The sequence below is a fragment of the Orbicella faveolata genome, unplaced genomic scaffold (assembly GCF_042242905.1).
Source record: "Orbicella faveolata isolate gen_17 unplaced genomic scaffold, um_ofav_v1 contig_2, whole genome shotgun sequence".
Lineage (NCBI taxonomy): Eukaryota > Metazoa > Cnidaria > Anthozoa > Scleractinia > Merulinidae > Orbicella > Orbicella faveolata.
In genome coordinates, this window is record NW_028301547.1 from 8,755,453 (window position 1) to 8,775,365 (window position 19,913).

Genomic DNA, 19,913 nt, shown 5'->3' on the forward strand with positions numbered 1-19,913 from the left:
TTTGCGTTTTAGTGTGGACGGAAAACATTATGAAAACGGAGCTTTTCGAAAACAATGAAATCGCGATAATAATAAAGTGATTTCCCTACCCGAGTTTTCCTCAAGCACAAATCCAAAATGACCGGTTGCTGCGTTGTCAAATTTCTCTGGCGTAGTGTGGACGGAAAACATTTGATGCGGTTTCAGGGTGAAAACGCCGTTTTGAAATTTTTCTGGCGTAGTGTGGGCGGGGAGTTAAAACTGCCCGTAATCCGAAAATTTAAGCCGGAGCTAATCGCCAGGGAGAAGCCCTTCTTGGAGCAAATAATGAAATGCTAATGGTCAAAACGCTTCCCAAACGCGCGAAGGCGCTAAGTTCAACAATTAGTCTGACTCTGAAATAGCTCAATAGCTTTTTAAAACAGGTATTTCTTATTTCTCCAGACAAAAACCACATAGACATCAACATGACTCCCACCAATAAAAAATAAGTTTATTGAATATTCCGAGCCTTTATCAGGCTCCAAAATCAATCAATGTTCGTTATAAACAGCGAGCACCATTCATAAAACGGTTGTTCTAAAACTCCTTGTGATTCATTGCCATCATAGAATAAAATAGACTTTTTACACTTGCCATACACAAATCACAACCCCAAGACTCTTCCACAGGGCCGAAGAAAAACGAATTTTCCCGACGGAGGACGAAGACATCCGAACAGTGAAGGCAATGAAGCAATAGCCCTTCGGGAGAGAGTCTTTCTAATTTGCATTTGTGTATGGAATAATTAAGTTATCGCCTATAAACTGATAACATATTTCAAAGGAGACTTTCGATATCAAGACCCACAACAATAATTCACACTCCCAAATGTTACAAATGGTGTCACTCAGTTAGAAATTCACGAGGATATACAAGGTCGTGTGTACCATTAGGTTCAAATTTCTTGAAAACACCAGGCCCGGATAAGGATCAAACAAACAATAGTCTTTAAAATATCTGGTTATTTCCTTGAAAAATATAACTGCCAACAATTACCTGGTTTATAGTGAAGGGAAGCTATTAAGCCACTTTAGAAGAGTCATCGTGTTAATCATAATTCTATTATCTTCCATTCAACGACTTTTTTATTCTGGAGTAGTTGTAAGGCTTAACTATTGCACAATACAAATTTTTGAAGGTGGTTGCAGCAACACCCATTACTAACAAAGATATGACGCTTATTGTGTTCGATTTACGTTCAATTCTTATAAAGAACAAAATATTCGCTTCAATGTCGATTTTCCCAGTTAAAATTACTCTCAAAAATTCTGTAGTAATATTCACGCCTAATAATACCATAACTATGTAACTGTTTACATTATTTCACCACTCCTAATCTGATCCAATGAACAGTGAAAAAATAATGAATCGAATTATACAACACAGAAATTAAGCCTTTCACCTCAAAAACGATATCTTTTCTTATCTTCCAAGAGATTCTTAATAAAAAAAAATGCTACATCGTCACTCATCGATTATAGGTCTGAAATGTGCTCATATCCCAGACATCAAGTCAATGATTAAAAGCTATACTCACTTCACTGTAACAATATCGTCACCAGCACAAACGTAATGAGAATACTGAAAACCAGCAGGTAACGAGAATGGTCTTCGAGTACTATAAGCCTCTTAGAAAGAATTACAAGCAAAATCAGTAAAGAATAAATATTCTAAGCTTGGCTGCAAGGTTATAAAGCAACCACTACCTACACGACACATGATACGGCCGTCTGGGTAATCTAGTCTCTACAACTCTTTATCTATTACTTATGTGCAAGAAGAAAAACTGTAATTCTATTCAAAACGGAGATAACGGCTAAAGGTCACGCATTTAAATGACCACATACCTTCCCAACGTAACAAACAGCGGGTAATTGTAAGCTATTTGAGAATTCAGTATAATTTAATATTTAATAGTTATTACCTGCAGAATGTCTTATCAACTTCGGTATAATTTAATATTCAATAGTTGTTATCTGCAGAATGGGTTCTCTTCAAATCTGATCCTGTATCTAACAACTACTTAAGAACGCACGCCAAACATTTGCCATTTACACTTTTGAAGTGCTGTATAATTTCAGTACGCTATTCACTACCGGGAATAAAACCTGATTTAGACATGCCTAGGCCCTTGCGCATAATATAAATATCTTAGCTGCTAAATATCACGTCATTTAAAATACTAATATACAATTAAAACCTCGCAATCTCACAGCTACAAGCACGGACCCGGGTTCGATAGACAATACCTCACCTCTTTGTTATAATTATAAATTAATGAACACAACAAATCGAGTATACCTTGATAAATTAAAATTGATTATCTGCAAATAATGAGTTCTCTGCATTCCTACACTTACGAATTCACAGTTCCTACGTTCGAAAATCTTAAAACTGGTCAATTACCTCACTGTAATCTGAATCACAAAGCGCATTACTTGCTTCCAATCACTTCATTGTCACTCTTATTTAAACCTTTTTTTGTTTGTCTATCTCATTCACGCATTTTTTTTGTGTGATTTTTTTCACTATTTTTCACTTCGACACACGACTCATTTCACTTCCCCACCGAAGACACTACTTGTGAAATCATGGATAAAATAGTCGCTGCTTTGTCGGACTTAGAATATACCTGCCATACGGGTTATATGAACTGCTTGGTAAAACATTAAACGTTTTTACGGCACCAACCACTGGAGCCTGATATCGCTGATTTACAAACGACGGAGGTGCTTGGTAACCTACGCCTGCTAACGAGAGGCCAGGTTGGACTGGGGCCGGACAATTTCCGTGAGAAAGAACCTGCCTTTGCGGGAGGCCTGGATTTACAAGCGATGGTCCAGCGCCGCCTGTTGACGTCACGTAAGAGTACGGCACGTGACCTGACACTGGGCCTGCCGTAGATATTCTCGCAACTCCTGTGTACAGCGGTTGTGAAACATACTGCGTATGCGCGGGAGGCAAGATCACCAAGGAGTTCCCCTCGTGAAACGAATCGTTACCACAACAACGCGGTTCATTTCCAGACACGAGTAGAGTTTGCGAAGGGGGATAGGGTAGTGTCGGCGAAATGTACGTCGGCCCAAGGTGTTGATTGTAATGCGGAATGATACCCAAGGAACTGGGGCGAGATACTTTGGTTGGACTGCGGTGAGGTGCTGCGGGCTCAAAGGGATGCGTTGAGAACCGAGCAGGTTGCATTTGATCGCTGGTGAAGTGGTTAGCAAGGCCAACCTGCTGCGAACTGGCAGCCACAGAGATTTGATTCTGTTGACCGGGAAGCTGGCCATAATTGTTCGTCACTTCCGTTACTTCTCCTTTCTCGTCAGCGCTTTCGGTGTCAGAACAATAAATCATTGCACTGTCTTTAGCGTTTCGATGATCATTAAAATTACCCGCAAGTCTACTGGGGTGTCGAAAGTCTTGAGAGTTTCCATATGTTGTAGTAGAAGACACCATCTCGTCGGTGGAGACACCGCTGGCAAATCCAGCATTACCATGGGCGTGCTCTATGGACTCGTTTAATCCGGGACTCGCGCTTCCAAGAGAAAACGATGACGTCACTATACAATCCTCGTCATCTTCGTCCTCGTCATCACCGAATCCATCACAATGATCGTCGTGTTCCGTGACGTCACATTGCTCGGGTTCGTCATCGTCGACGTCATCATCGTCGACGTCATCCTCTGCGATGTCGTGCGAATTGCGACCAGTTTTGTTTGTGTCAAGCGAGTTAGGTTCCATTTCATCGCTGGAACTTGAAACCGTAATGACACTTGGAGAGGAGGGCGAATCTGGAATTTCAATCGGAGACGAAGTTTGTTTCGCTGGTGCATTTGAAGACTCGCTCTCCTGGCGCACAAACCCCAGGGGACTCGACACTTGGTTCACCTCCCCGAATAAATATGTCCTTTCACCATACCTTCTCCTCCCCGGAGAGGATACCGTACGCCTCAGAGGAGCATGCCCGCTGGACAATCCCATTGGTACGTGGGCGCTGGGGCCGTTTTGAAAAGTATTGGCTGACAGCTGCCAAGGCAACAAACCGGTAGGTATGTGAGGCCCACTCCAGACCGGTGGCGGGGCGACCGGCTGCTGCATCACGGGCATGACAGAAAACAGCACGGAGCCCGCGGGACGGGACCACTCGTGGCTGATGAGATGACGAGGCTGTGAAACAAAACACAACAGCAAAGCAGTTAACGACGAATGCAAAATAAATGTCACTAATTACCTCAAGCGAAGGCAAAAATCAATAATCGAAGAACGAATTTTGCACTGTCGCCGTCGAGTACCGTTCTAACTTCTAACCAAGTGAATAAACGAGGTTCGCCTAGAAAGATCCGTTTGAGTTAACTTTGTTTTACCGAAAATCATTTTGAAAAGACCATACATACCTCACGGGGGCGTTCAAATCCATCACTTTCCTGTTGAAATAAAAAAATAGGACACCTTTATCAAGGATCTAAGGATACGATGTTAAATAATTTCGCAACAAATTTTAAACAGCAGCTTTTATCATGTGATTTATAAATAAACAAATTTATTTGGCATGTCAACTCAGCCTGCCAAAACTGTGCACCTAAAATACAAAAGACCATGAAATAACTTCTGTTATGGACTTACCATGTGATACACGCCAGGGCTGGGTTCTGCTGAAATATAGCCATTGTCATCTGACCCTCGCCATGCGCCAACTGGCGGCGGGTTCATTGGTCGGCTGAAAAAAAAATCGTTTTCACTCATTTGAACTCTCTTGGACTCAATGTTTAGTTGCTACCCTCAAGAACGGAATCTAACGAGTGTTATGTGCTGGGATATGGCACCACTCCGAACGAATGAGCCAAAGGGTAGGAGGGGGGAATCGAGGATCGAAGAAGGGGACAGAGGGAGAAGGAAAGGAGAGAGCAGGTAGGAAGGAGGTGGGAGGCTGGAGATGGGAAGAGAAAAAAGAGAGGGGGACAGGAGAGGACAAAGAACAGAGGAGGGAGGGAGGGGAAGAGGGCTGAGAGAGAGCAAGGAGGGAGGGGCGGAAGGAAGGAAGGAAGGAAGGGGATAGGACAGGTAGAAAGGAGGAATAAACAGGAGTCGATGAATGTTTATACCTTGGGTTATCCATTCCTTGCAAGTTCTCAGGAATTATTGGTTGAACGGTTGATAAACCAACAGCTCCTGTCCAGTGAGGTAAAAGCTAAAAAAAGATGAAACAAAAACAAATATTTGATAAAAATTAATTTCCGAGAAAAATACAATCAAGTTCGTAAATCTTTCTGTTACCGGAAATGCAACAAAATTCAACCATACAATGCATTTTCTCTTTCTCTGAAAATACTACAATGCGAATCACCTCTCAAAAAAATACAAAATGAATCCAAAATGATATTGAGCCTTAGCATCATTTCAATAGCAAAGCAACATCACTAGAAACTCCATTAATTGTTTATTATAAGGAACGTTTTTGATAAACAGCTACCTGTAAAGCAGGATCTGAGCCAAACCGCTTTGGGGTCCATGTTTGAAGTGGAACACTCTAAGAGGGATACACAAAAACTGAATGAGCTTTTGAATGGATTAGACCTTTACCCAATGTGAAACTCAACTGCAAAGAGTTTAAAGATTTCAGCGAAAATTGGGCATAATATAATTCCCCAATAAACACAAATCAATAATTCTAAAGCACGAATCAATGAGCTTCAATGGGCGCTTTCGATTCGACCAAAGTTTCCGATTTGCTTTTCTGGAAATTTCCAGAGGCGAATTTGGAACAGCATTTTCGGAAATTTCCGGTAAAACAGGACAACCTCTCTTGGTATACCCAAATTTTCGAAAATCTCTTACTGGGAATCCCGTCCCATTTGATTTTCCTCCTGGAATTTCCGGAATTTTCGGTTGAGTGGTCTGTTTTTCAGAAATTCGACAATTTCCAGATTTTCTAGAGACTTTCTCAGGAGATTTCCGTACCATGTGTCCCTGTTTCGAAATTTTCGGAATTTTTGGTTGAATAGAAAGCGCCCAATATCTTTGAAGACCCAAGCCACATTTTCCTCCCTTTTGTCATAAGAGAACGGATATTTTCTTCGTTGCAAGATGTAACTGAAAATTCCATATTGTCACTACCCGTTTCTGGTTAATTAATTGCGAAACACTATAGAGTGGTTTTCAACTGAGTATCGTTAAACCAAAACCAAAGTAATCACTTTGGCCAATCACAAGGGACAGAGAACATCCAGTCAACCAATCAAAAGTAGAAGTAAATACCTGTGCCTGACGCCACAAAGCGCGGGAAAATGTGTGCGAGCGAGTCACGATTGGTTTTGGTGTTACTTCTGATTGGATAAAAATGTGGCGCGAGTTTTTTTAAGCCAATCGAATAACGTGTAATACAAAGACAAAGCATACTGATACTGTTTTGGATACTCAGAAGAAAACCGCTCTCAAATGGATAAAGACGGAAAATGATGGACACCTGAACAAAACCTGGTCTCCCAATATAAATTAATAAATTATTATTATTATTATTATTATTATTATTAATATTATTTTACAGTTTTAATTTTTTATTAGCCACTAATAAACATTATTGTTATTATTAAAAATTATTATTATTATTATTATTATTATTATAGTTACGCAATCGAAAACAAGGTTATTTCTTAATTTTTTAGTCAACTAAATCGATTGGAAAACAAACTGAAAGGTAGTTCGTATAGTGTGATCGTACGGGTGAGGGTAGTTCTGAAAAGAACTGTTGTTGGTGAAAGGTGTCAAAAAATCGAAGGACATTAAACTAAACGATTGCAAACAGTTTGGTTCATTGCACTTAGCAGAACTCACTTTAGCATAAAGACCAGAAGAGGCTGGTAGTGTGAGCGATGCTTGAGGGATGGCCATCGATACCACAACTGGCCTAGGCTAAAATAATAGTAGTAAAAAACAAACAAACAAACTTAAAATCAACACAAAAATAAAACACTGAGATAGAATTGGCTCAAAAGATGTCCAAGTGTTCCAAGCACAATTAATAATATTAACATCTTGGTTTTTAGAAAATGATTGTGAAGCCTTTGAGACCTTCCTCAATAGTGACGCGTAAATGTTTAAATAATGGAAACAGAGTTCACTTAGGAGCCCAGAGGAAAAGAGCAGACGTAATAGAGATATTTTGCCATGCTTCAAACCCCACAAAATATTTTCCTTGAAAACTTCTCAAATGATCAATAAGCCAACAGAAGATCTGATACCTGCTGAGGTGCTGCTTGCGGAGCAAACAGATGTTTTTGAGGTGAGGAGTTGTCTGGCTGACAAAGAACTGCATGCTGGGGGATGAAATGAGCGCCAAGGAAATCTGAAGTAGATGGTTGAAGACTGGGCTGCTGAAAATACAAAGTACAACATCAGGTTTGATTACAAGCATGAAGTGTACAGACTCAGGCAAAGGTTTGGGAGACATAAAAGTAACATGCAATAAAGCAGTACTGTGAAATTATTGTAGGACAAAAACTTGAGATAAAAAACGATGTCTTGATCACTCTGAGATCATTTTCAAGTTTAAAAAAGTGAAACTTTTGCATACATGTATATGAGTAAACTTAAGACATGAGAATTTGAAAGTGATACAACGATGTACATATGCACTAAGCATTACAAAACGTAGGTGATAAAACTGAACTCTAAAATGCAAAAGGCTAGATAAGACAATAGGACTATGTTAAAAACTACAAATGATATAAATATAAAATACTCAGCGCTATAAAATAATCTGCACTGTAACATTATGTTGGTCAAATATATTCATTGCAGAAAAGAACGACAATCAGTTAAAATAAATATTGCAGTTTGAAGTCTGGTAACAAAACACAGCACATGCCATAACCATTTCCAATCAGCAAAACAAGATAATAATTACAAAAACAATATTATTACAGACTTTCAACATACCACAGCTTGAAGGGGAGCCACAGGTAGACCAGCATGGGCTGTGAACTGTTCTGCTGAGGGTTGTGGCAAGCCACTCATGTGATCTTGGCTGACCATGGCTTCGCTTCGCACCATTGGAAGATGAACGTACGAGCTTGTTGATGCTCGTGGAAGACCAAACAGAGAACTAGAAGGAAGGGCTGATGATTGGTCAGCTACTCCTCTGTTGTATCGGCAAACTTGCATGCTCTTTACTGCTAAATTAAACCTGCCAAAGAACACATTAATGCATTAGGTTTAACTATTCAATCAGGGCTTTTTTTCACGTAAAATTTAGCAAAGAATTCTCCCATCTTTGGCTAGAAAAATGAATTTTTCTCAAGGACACACACTTGACTATACACTTCCATTTTGGCTTGGCAAAACATCAGGGGACTTAAGATTTGAGTACAAGAACAACTTTTCAATTCCAGTTTGCAGGTTCAACATTATCACAAATACCCATCTCATCGCATGAACTACCCTCTCTACCTACAAACAACATGAACAGCGAGGGCTCTGGAAACATCGCTGGTTTGAAATTCAAAAATAGTACTCATAATCAATCTTGTAATTGTAGTCCAATTTAAAGGTCCCTAATAATAATGCAAATGTTATATTCCTTAACATGTACTAATTTAATCTCTGACAGGCTAAGAATTCTTGTTTAAAATCTCCCACTTTGATTATATATGCATCCTAATGATGAAAAACAAAAAACTTTGTTTACATTGTGTTTGACCACTGTACTGGTGGAATTTTATCGGACTGGGCCAAATTTTTGATCAGCCATTGTTGCTGAGTGCTGTTTGAAGTTTTCCTAATCAGGCAATTCATTTTCCTGTACTTGTAAGCAAACCTTTGACTTAATGTTCTTGCTATCATTGTTTAATGAACCAAGTCCACTTACGTATTACAGTGAGCAAAGTCAACCAAACGAGCCAGAGTGATAAACGGATGTCTGAGGGCTTCATCTGGAGTGATCCTCTTGTCTGGATCAACAATAAGAGTCTTCTTCAACAAGTCTGTAAACTCATACCTTCAGAAGAAGAAACATGCAACTACCTTTAAGTCATTTGTTAAATTAGACTGGTAAAATGACACCACAAATCAACAATGTTTGCATAACTTAGTTCCTCAGTATTTAAGTAACTATTTCATTAGGAACTAAAATGTACATGGTTACAACACTCGAAGGAAGGCTGACCTCCATCTACCCAAACCCAAACTTAGCCTTGGCAAACGTACTTTTAGATTTTCTGGCACAGCCCTTTTTAATTCACTACCTTGTAAAATCCAACAAGCTCTATCACTCTCCTCTTTTAAAAATCTTGTTAAAGCCCATTTTATTTATAGCATCTAATTTATGATATCAATTTTTTTCCCTAACAGTTCATGCTTGTAACTCGTTTCAATTTTTTAAACTCTTTTTATATAACTATTTCAACTACTAGACATTAGTTTTTTTTTAACTCTATTTTTATAACTATTTTAAACTATTAGACATTTTATATTTTTAGAAATTGTATTTAGCAGGGCCCCTCTGGATACCAGCCACTGTGCTGAATGGGCCACCCTGCATAAATAAAGTTTTACCTACCTACCTACCTACCTACCTAACAAAGAGCAAAGACAGGGTTAAGCTAACCTGTGCAGCTGGCAGGATTTCCAGCATGAGTGCTGTTGTCCTGAATCCTGCCAGCTATGCAGGCTAGAAATCTTCATTAAATATTTAAATGTAATCATTAGTTCTGAAATAAAACTTTGTGTGATTTGTTTCTCTAAGCCTTGCAAAAGGAACTGAAACTTTAAGATGTTGCCAAAAAAAATTGAAGATGAGGAGAAGCATGAAATTTGTGAGAGTAACTATTTTGAAGGACAAACTAAGAAGACAAAGATGTCATTTGGATAATTACAGTACATGTACAGTACACTGTAATCAACAAGTTTTAGAGTTTCAACAGAAATTGCCTTTTTTTTCTGCTTTCAGTAACCTCACTTAATGACATATTCTGCACCTTTAAGAGAGAGAAAAAAAAAATTGCTTTTTTTCAAGGTCAAATAGAGACTTTTACCTGTCAATCTTTTCTGCTACACGTTCATTTCCAACCAAGCTGCTCGACAAGTTGACCTGAGCCATCTCATCCAAAGAGTTGAAAATGTACTTTCTTGCTTCTTGTGACTTGATTTTGGTTTCTCTTTCATGTTCACTGCCAGTCTGTCAGAAAGTAGGAAATATATTCTTCATTGCATGCACGTGCTGAACTACAATTGTATGTGTGTTCCAGGAAATATCTTTTGCAAATGAATAGACTTTTTACCATAGTTGCAGTAGACAAAAGAGTAATTATTTACCTGGGGTGTCCAATCGATGAAAATCAGTGATTGGAAAAGCAATTGATTAATTGATATCAATTGCTAAAATTAGTTAATTGGTATCACTTGGAATCAGTCAATCAATGACTAATTGATAGTCACACAAAAGCTGTTCATTGATTGCTATTGATTGGCAAAACGTGACGAAATTTGATGCGATGAGGCTATGTAACCTCAGAAAAAGTGCTCTATTGCTCAAGTAGTATCACCAACAAGACTTCACCTTCAGCTTCCATTCCAACAATCCTGAAGTTGCACTTAAAGCTTTTTTGAAAAATTTTGAACTTTTGGAGCCATTTGTCAATAGATGATCATCAGGCAAACCCTGGGTCTGTGAAATGTAGCGAATCTGCAAAACAAAATAATACATCTAGCTATGCATTGCCAGTTTGTATTCAACATTTGCCACATTTTTCTTTAGTAATTATTACTAATTAGAAGACTTTAAACCTGTGTTTAACATTGTACTCAGTAGTACAAATATTATGCAGATATGGTTATAAATAATCCTTATAACTGTAGACTAAAAGACACAAATACATTAAGTGGACAGTGGTTGATCAAGTGCTCATGCGAACTTGGGAGACCTCAGAGAACTCTTAAACATGCTAAAACAGTGTGCAGATTTACAAATCTACATGTACTGCAAGAGTGTCATCCTCCCTGGGAATTAAGCTAATTTCAGATAGCAGATGAATGTAAATATCAACTTGAAGTTAGAGACATTTTTGAGAAAATTTTCTAGTTCAAAAGTTGTCAATTACAGACCGTGACGATGAAAAATCCTGTCAGGAAGCACATAATGTATCAACATGAAAAACTTGAAGATCAAGAAAACTGATTTCTCCATATCTTAAATTCCTTGAATGCACATGACTGTACACAAAAGCAAGAGTTAGGAGATATTTCAGTACAACACACTATACATTGTACATTCAGTTACCTGGTCATATTCTGAAGAGCCTGGGTACAGTGGCCACCCCAGAAATAATTCTGCAATTACACATCCCAGAGACCATGTATCAATTGCTTCACAAAATGGCAGACCAAGAATGACCTCTGGTGCTCTGTTGAAATCAAAGAAACCATTGGTACATGTATGACTCTAATATTTATATCTTTAAGACACAATTTAGCCCACTTAGTGGCGAACTTGTATCAATCAGTCTTCTTTATTTGTACTCACTCTTGCTAAAAAAAAATCACAATGTTCAATGAAAATATTAAAAGTAAAAATTAGAGTACTAGCTGCCAACAGTAGGGACTAGCAAAGCCAGGCAGCCAGCTAACTTGTTAACTTGTAGGTATGAGTAAGAGTATCCTGAAAGTGAATCTGTAAACAACATTAGCTGTATTGACTAAAAGAAATTAAACAGTTTGCGGAAGCCAAGTTGAGTCCTGCCATTAGGATGTGAACCCATGATCTTCCACACAACAGATGAATATGACTGCCTGCTAAGGGAAATATTATGACCTCACAGTATTTTAAATAAGTTACAGGAGATGCAAAAGTGTTATATTTCTACATGTACCTAACGTTGTGTTCCACTGGGATAAACCGTTTCAACCGCAACCCGTTTGGGTTGATACAAGAGGAAGAGCAGCTGAGAGAAAACTCACAGATATGAATTCCACCCGCTTCTTAGGGCATGCTTCAGGTTTAAAACATTGACTGTTATTAACTTGCATTTTACAATGTTTTTCAGTAAAAAATGAAAAGCTATGTGTTCTGTAATGTGCAATACCTAAACAAGAGAAATGGCAACAAAGCCTTGCACAATTTAATATTCCAGAGTGGTATATCATAATAAACTGGGGAAAAGAAAAGTTACAACATTTGTAAAATTTCTAACACTTATTGAGGACAGATCTAGCTTTTTCCCCTCCTCTAGAGTCATTAATAATAATAATAATAATAATAATAATAATAATAATAATAATAACAATAATAATAATAATAATAATTTACCAATTTATATAGTGCATATTTACATATTCACATATTGGAAGTTAATCATTTGAGGAACATATTTGAAACATTCAAGATGCAGTTCAATATTCCCAGGACTATCATGAATCTAAAGGTGTACAACAATCAGTGCTGAGAAATAATATTTTGATATTGACTGAAAAGGATAAGCAAAACTAAAAGAATCAAAAGTACATGTACTTTTAAAGAAACATCAATCAACAAATAAATGAAGTTCTTTGGAAGTAATTAATGTCTGTAAAATGGCACTTTGACATCATGGAAAATAAAATAGTTGTCTCTATCAAAGGAAGCACAATCTAAAACTTTATAATCAAGCTTGCAAAAAAACTCCCTGAAAACCCTAGATCACAAAGTCATGCTTTCGGAAATTTTTTGTGTGGCAACTAATTACTACATGTAAATGTATGATAAAACAGCAAATGCAACATTTATAACAAAATGTTAGTTACATATATTATTTGAACAATGCAAACTAAAGATTAAAAACACTTCAACTTTAGACACCAAGCTATTATATATTTTATGATCAAGTACTCTTGCAATAATACATGTCTCTACAGGCATTCTGAATTGCTCAAAAAGTATTTGTTGTAACATGCTGTTTGGCAAGTGAGGTTTTTCAAACATGTTTGACATCCTTTCAATACTTGTACCAATTAGAAGGGATTCAATCAACGATTATGCAATAGGATTCCCAATTCCAAACAAATTAAGGATGTCTTAGTTAGCTGGAAACAACTTTATAATCCAGAAGACACAAGTAACTCAAGAGTGTAAGACTAAGGTGGTCTCAAATTTACAAAATTGCTGCAATTGGGCTCAAGGAGAAAAAATGGATTGCACTGTCTAATAAAATGCCAAACATGTAATTATTAAATGAACATTTTTCAGAAGGTCCATAACTTTAATATTGTATGTAAGGGTTAGCCCCATGAAATCAATGACCTGAACGCTACATCAAATCACTATGGTGCATATTTACTTTACATGATTTTTCAATACCTTTAATTTACATGTACATGTACACAGTCTTTGTATGCCAATTTTTACAATAAAGTTCCTTTCTACCCTTTACAAAACAAAATTTACCCAGCACCAGTAAGACATTTCATACACATGAGCATCTGTTTGGACAGCAATTTTTTTTTTTAAAAAATTATATTGGTGAACTACAGTAAATAATTAATTATAGCAATGAAAAACGATGACTGATGTATGTACAAAATACAGGCTTGTGATGTATGTACATATGTGTTGTAGGTCAATTTGTTTATTAGGTCAATGTACTATCAATCAAATGATACTCAATAATTTCCCACTGCAATAAAAAGTATAACGTTAAGAGAGGAACCCTTAGCTGGTTTTCACGTAGGTCCTCCATCCTGATCGTATTGGAATTTCGAAACGTTGGTTTTTCAGGGGGGGGGGAAGGGGGGGGAGGAAGACCAGACAACCCGGAAAAAAACCCTCGGAGCAAGGCGAGAACCAACAATAAACTCAACCCACATATGACACCAGGCCGGAATCGAATCCGGGCCACATTGTTGGGAGGCGAGGACTCTCACAACTGCGCCAACCCTGCTCCCCTAATATAGTTGAACTTATTTTTAACTTTAACCTTAACACTTTGTAGTTAACTATACTATAAGTGTATACATCTTACAGAGGCCTACACATCTATAAGCTTTCTAGTTTCTTTTGGGTCTTTTGGCTACTTTAGTTGTTAAAGTTTCTTTTGTACATTTTTGTAATATTCTTTTGTACCGCAAATAAATTAATAAAATTAAAGTGTATAAGTGTGTACATTTATATAATTCTGTTTGACTTACAACAATAAATAATATTATGAGAAGTTCACTCAAGGCTCAAGGCTAATACAAACTTAAGTTTGCATATTTTCCCAAAATGAAAATGCATATTTTCTCGGGGGGGGGGGGGGGGGGGGGGCAATGGTTCTTGGTGTTAATATAATATAATAAAATTAATATTGACATTTTTTTTTGGAAGGAGCCATGCATCAAAGGTGACTTTCAGGAGGCCCCTCAAAATATACATGTAAACAATGAAAAGTGAAAATGATAAAAAAAGATATAAGAAAGCAAAAGTGAAAGAAACAAACGGTCAAAAGAAAAAAGCAAATGTTCCATTTACTTCAATCAATAGTGTTGTCTGCCTTACCGAATTTTCGTGATTTACTGGCTAACCCTATTCCGTTCAGTGTCCACACTAGGTTTTGCAAAAAAAGCCTCCTGGGCCTTGCGGCTTCCAAATTTTAGGGGACCTACACAATTTTTAAGCATAATCCGCATAAATTGACAGTCTGAGAAAAGTCCTTTTGGTGCCAGTTTTCATCTGAAAGCTTTTGCATCATACAATGTAATCTAATTTGAATCCTTCATATGTTAATTCATTCAAGTTTATTAATGAGAATCTTCAATCACTCACTTTACTTTTCTTGGATAAAAGTTAAGGCCTTTAGGATTGTTGTTTTGGTACAATTTGGTAGCTTTATGGTTTTTTCTTTCGTATTTTCTTCTGTTATTTAATTTAATTTAATTTTATTTGAGTTTAACATAATTTTGTGCATCCAAAGGTAGTGAAGGGCCTGTGCTTGTGCATCCTACAAAAGTTTTATGTGTAAATATGCAAGATTTACAAGTGCATTAATGAGAACTCTGATCCCATTCATAAGCAAATTGCTCAGGTTCTCAGCTACCTCATTTGACATGACAGCTGATGAGTTATTATTGGCCTATGGCTGTTTCATATAGAAAACAAAATATGATTAGAGGTGTACAGAGAAAAATTGCAAGGATGGTCAAACAGGCCTTTGTCAAAGAAATGGTTTTGTCAATTTCTTTTAAAAGCAATAAATTTTAGAGATGTAGCAATTAACACCCAGTTTTGAAACACATGTCTGCAGCTGATCGATGTCTTGCTGATAACATGTCATAGCACTGGTCACTAGCAAATTACTACATCCAAGCCCTTTGCAGGTCTGGAATATCAAATTTTCATATTGTCACATTGTTTCTCGTTTTAAACAAAAATTTAAGGGTGCTCTCCTTCCCTGACAATCATGGTGATTTACATGTACCCTTGAGATGGTTCAACAAACAACAAGATTTATTAAAAAACATTATCAGCTATGCATTGGCAATGCTAACCAAGAAAATAAATATATTTTTTTTAAATCCACATTCTTCTTTTCACATAGTGTAAAACTTGTTTTCCTTCTTCACACAATATGAGATGTCAAAACAAAGACATGCATTTTTCATGTTTTCTAAGTGGATCAGAATTTCAAACCTGTATTTTATTTTTCTATCTTCTATATCCTTGCTTTGCTATGCAACATAGTTGTTCAACATCAGATTTCTCCCTACTACATTTCTTTATTGTTAAGCAGGAAGGTACTGAGAAAAAAGAAAATCATCACCACTTATTAGGAGATTCTCACTGATTGAAATTATTGCCAAAATTCTAAGCTAGATAAAATAAAAGAGAAGATAGGTTTTTCTTTGCCACAATATTTTCTCTTAAATTTTTAAAATTGTCCCCCAGGTTTTAAACCCTCAAGGCAGTGTTGCAATAACTCCTGCCCTCTCTTGAGTCCTTCAAGAGCGACCAACAATATTTTGGCAAGTGAAAGGACAACATTGGTAATGTTCCCATTTTCATTCAAATTGCAGCGCAGGCGTTATTTGAATTCCTGAATTACCTAAATTCCATTTTTAGTTTGCAAGTTCTCGTTATCATTTTTGGAGCAAAATGTGGTAATGAAATAATCTGTCAGCTTTGTGAGAACAAAATCTGTCGAAGTTTCAGCTGCTTGCCCCGTAATTGATGACCCTTTTGTTTTGAAGGTTACTTAACATTTCCAAGTGTATCTATATATACAGTACTTTACAGCCTAAAAAAAATTTCAAGTTTCTGGGGAGCCTTTGCGAATTTCGCAGCAGATCCAAGAATAGACAAGAAGGCACATGTATACAAAACTGAAGAAAAATTTAATAGGTTCCACTTTTATTTACAATGGGAATTTTTTTCTTGCTCTCAACAAGTGTAAAGCCAAAAGAAAGATATGAGCAGACACATATACCAGGTCTAATACGAATTAGCAAGCAAAACATCACGTAGATGTACAGAACTTTGTTTTCATCCGACAAAAACACATAATAAATCAAAGAAACCGCAGACATAATGAAAGCAATCGCAGTAATCTGCAACTACTGTCAGTAAAGAATAATTATTTTTTTAAATATTTTTCTGCGGTCAAAATATTTCAAAATCTTAAAATAATATTAACAAAAAAGATAGAACTTGCCCCCAGTAGGGTTTTAAAATACCAACGAGGAGGGCAAATCTGTTAAGAGCTTACCTGTAATATCGACTTTGAAGATACGAAGAGCAAACAGCTTTAGATACTTGCGTTGCAGAACCAAAGTCAATCACTTTTACACGAAACGGCTGCTTTTCTGGATCAACAAGCATAATATTTTCGGGCTTCAAGTCTGCGTGGATAAGTCCCAGGGATTTTAGCTTTGACAATGCGACCAGAACTTGCTGAACTATTGGTCGAATGTGTCTCAAAGGCAATGGGTTAAACTTGGATTGTTTTAGGTAATCGTAGAGATTTTGTTGTAACATTTCGAACACCAGACATGTGTGATTCTTGTGCTGAAAGCATTCGATCGCGCGAACAAAATTAAAAGCCTCTGAATTCTCGGCGCTCAACTTGGCCAAAATACCGATCTCTATTTGTCCCTGTCGAGCATACGAGGGGTGGTCTTTTAATATTTTGATGGCGCAAAGCTCGTTCGTGCCTTTTTTCCAACATTTGACGACTTGTCCAAATGTTCCGCGGCCCAGGAATTCGAGAACTTCGTACCGCGATGTTGCTGAACACAACTCTTCATGAAGCACTACTTTGTAGTCTCCCTCGCTGTTGCTATTGCCAGTAGTTTTGGAATTCTGTCGCGACTTTTTCCCATTAGTCTCAGGGACTTTCAAGCCACATCGCTTATACGTGTTCACAAGGTTTTGTGTTAGACTTCGCAGAGCGTTCGTAGCTGTATCAACATGGATTTTGTTCGCACAAAGGCCCGTGTAGATTGTTCCATTGGGCCTATTGAAAGAAGAAAATGCACTCGAAGAATGGGTTATCAATTCGGCTTGAGCCATTCTGTACTCAATATACATTAAAAAAGATTTTGTTCGGCTCTATGCGATGGCTTTGTCCTCGAAGCCATTAAAACATATGAAATGTGCCTTGTTCATTCGAAAGTAAATAGTGAACGTAGATTTCACCACGATTCCACCCGTAATAAACCACTCTGACCTTCACCGTTTCCCATACGCCATTAGCTTCTTGATTTCCTTCTTAACACACAATCGTTTGAATACTAACTAGCCAGACAACACTAAGTTGAAGTTTTTTCGCGTTGTTTGTGTATTGCCTAATGAAAATCGGCTGGTTTTCGTCAGTGATTTCCCTCGGGTCGCGTACACATCCAATAGGACATAACGTTCGCTGTTTTTGACAACCAAAGCGAGCAGCTAGCCATGGATTCCATCTTTGCTTTGGTTGAAATGCAATAAAAGAGTACCAGGATTTAAAGAGTACCGTGTGAGTCCAATACTCTTCAACAATATTGCTTTAATTGGTCTTCCGCCGTCGAGGATAAACTTTGATCAAAAGATGGTACGAGCGAATCGCTTCTCCAATATTTTCCACTGATCCTTCGAACTTCAAGAAAAAATATTTTCTCGATGAGGAGATGTTCACCACTGCTACTGAAGCTTTCAATTCTTTGTTTTTGTAAACTTTTAGCACCAGTGTTCACTTCCCTTCAATCGTAAAGACTTCACAAATGGTCTACCAGTTTACCATATGTAATATTTAAGATAAGTTCATGAATAGTTGATGGCTTGCTTCCATTGCCAGTTCAGTTTCCTTGCTAGACTACAATACCGATAAAAACACTCTCCGAGACTCCACTCTGAGTCTAAGGCGCTTATCCTTGCTGCGATGAAAATCGGCGAAAAGATTTTAATCCGCAAGGATTCTAAGAACCAAAGAGATTGTAATCAATGAATGTCGATCGCTTTCCACGAAAATATTCTTGTTGTTCGAGCACCAAGTTATGAAACAACATCTACTAGTAAATGAAACCAGTTGCGTCCTTTGTTCAGTTCAAGGCTAACAAAAATGTTCTTAGTTCCTGCTGCACTATCGGCACGACAAACTCCGTGAATTTCCACACAAACGAGGACTTCAGCGAGGCCAGGAAAGTGCGAATGGGCCAATTGATGTTGTACGAAAAATTATACAGTCTCGCCAAATGTTGAGCCGTGCAATCTTCACTCACATCCTTTCACCAATGGTTCGAATGGCATTAACTTTCACCCCGATCGGAAACGAAAATCGCCAGCTACAAGCTATGTAAACTACATCCTCAATGCACTGAATGCATGGTGTTGATTTTGTAAGCACAGCAAAGCGCGCGCCATGTTTGCTACTGTGACGTAGCTAGTGTGGGTTTCTGACCAATCAGAAACCGATAACCGAGTTTTTGGTTCATGACGTCAGAAAGTACGTCATTAGTTGCCAAGACAGGAATTGTGGGGCGAGAAATTTCACAAAAAGCGTATTTTCAGAAAGAAACAGCTAATATTAGAACCAAAGATTAAGAAGAAGAACCGGCAAAGATGAAACATTTTTCTCTTTCCACTAAATTAGGGAAAATGATGAATTATTGAAATTTTAGCAATTTTTTTTTAATGCAGAATTTTCTATACCACTATTGTGGGCCGACTGTCGCCTCTATTTGCATAAGGAACCCATTCAATGTACTGGAAAATTTAAATTAGCAACAATATTATCCGCCGATACCAATAGCTCCACGTAAACTCTGCCTGAAAACAAATAAAGACAGAGACCGTTGCCTACGCAAGCTGATGCACAGGGTGATTTTTAAACCCCATTAACAACATTTTCCTTCTCTACCATGACGTTTTCACAATTTAATAAACCAAGTTTTGACAATATTGCAAAGAAAAGAACGATCTAGGCTACCTCTCCAGTAGATTGCTAATGAATGCATTCGCAGCTGTCAGCCATTCAGGGCACTAAAACAGCTAAAAAAAAAAACACTGAAACGGCTTTAAGAACTTTATTTTTATTATTATTATTATTATTATTATTATTATTATTATTATTATTATTATTATTTTCGGTTCGCGAAGTCTTGACGCGATTCTGATAGCTGACAGCCACACTGACGAAAATAGCAGAGCGGCGGATGTCCAGTGGCCCTTGTACACCAGCCGAATGGTTTCCTGTCCGCTTGTCTTGACGTAGTCTTTACAAGGCTTATCGATAATTTGCAGGAGCCGACTTCTTTTACTATCCATGAAGAGTATCCGGTGATTTTTTATTGTCATTGAAAACCTCCTGGTTATTAACCTGTACAACTGACGCCGAAAATTGTTTTTTATTTTCTAACGTACTTGTTCTAGTGAACTGAAAATGGACGCAGATTTCATTGTTATGAAAATACCCTTC

At 37.5% G+C, this 19,913-nt stretch overlaps 1 protein-coding gene across 2 annotated transcripts; it reads right to left on the reverse strand.

The window, feature by feature from the left end:
- Nucleotides 1–451: 451 nt before the first annotated feature.
- On the reverse strand, nt 452–18,871 carry LOC110043877 (uncharacterized). Of its 2 annotated transcripts, none has more exons than XM_020749377.2 (13): nt 16,728–18,871; nt 11,297–11,420; nt 10,577–10,702; nt 10,053–10,195; nt 8,888–9,016; nt 7,960–8,206; nt 7,263–7,391; nt 6,856–6,933; nt 5,495–5,551; nt 5,127–5,212; nt 4,648–4,741; nt 4,419–4,448; nt 452–4,191 (listed from the first exon to the last, which is right to left on the reverse strand). In XM_020749377.2, exons 1-13 carry the CDS (start codon nt 17,546–17,548, stop codon nt 2,611–2,613), a joined length of 3,645 nt encoding a protein of 1,214 aa, XP_020605036.2. In that variant the 5' UTR covers nt 17,549–18,871; the 3' UTR covers nt 452–2,610. The 2 variants fall into 2 exon arrangements, with proteins under 2 accessions (XP_020605036.2, XP_020605035.2); XM_020749376.2 differs by having other exon boundaries at nt 7,263–7,394; nt 16,728–18,870.
- Nucleotides 18,872–19,913: the final 1,042 nt, after the last annotated feature.

What these genes read in the sequence shown, in the direction of transcription:
- LOC110043877 (XM_020749376.2), bottom strand. Translation starts at nt 17,548, where the DNA reads ATGTATATTGAGTACAGAATGGCTCAAGCCGAATTGATAACCCATTCT. An exon ending in CGCAAGCAGCACCTCAGCAG is followed by an intron (nt 6,934 to 7,262) that starts GTATCAGATCTT and finishes CTATTATTTTAG; the next exon opens with CCTAGGCCAGTTGTGGTATC. An exon ending in GATTTGAACGCCCCCGTGAG is followed by an intron (nt 4,192 to 4,418) that starts GTATGTATGGTC and finishes TTTGTTTCACAG; the next exon opens with CCTCGTCATCTCATCAGCCA.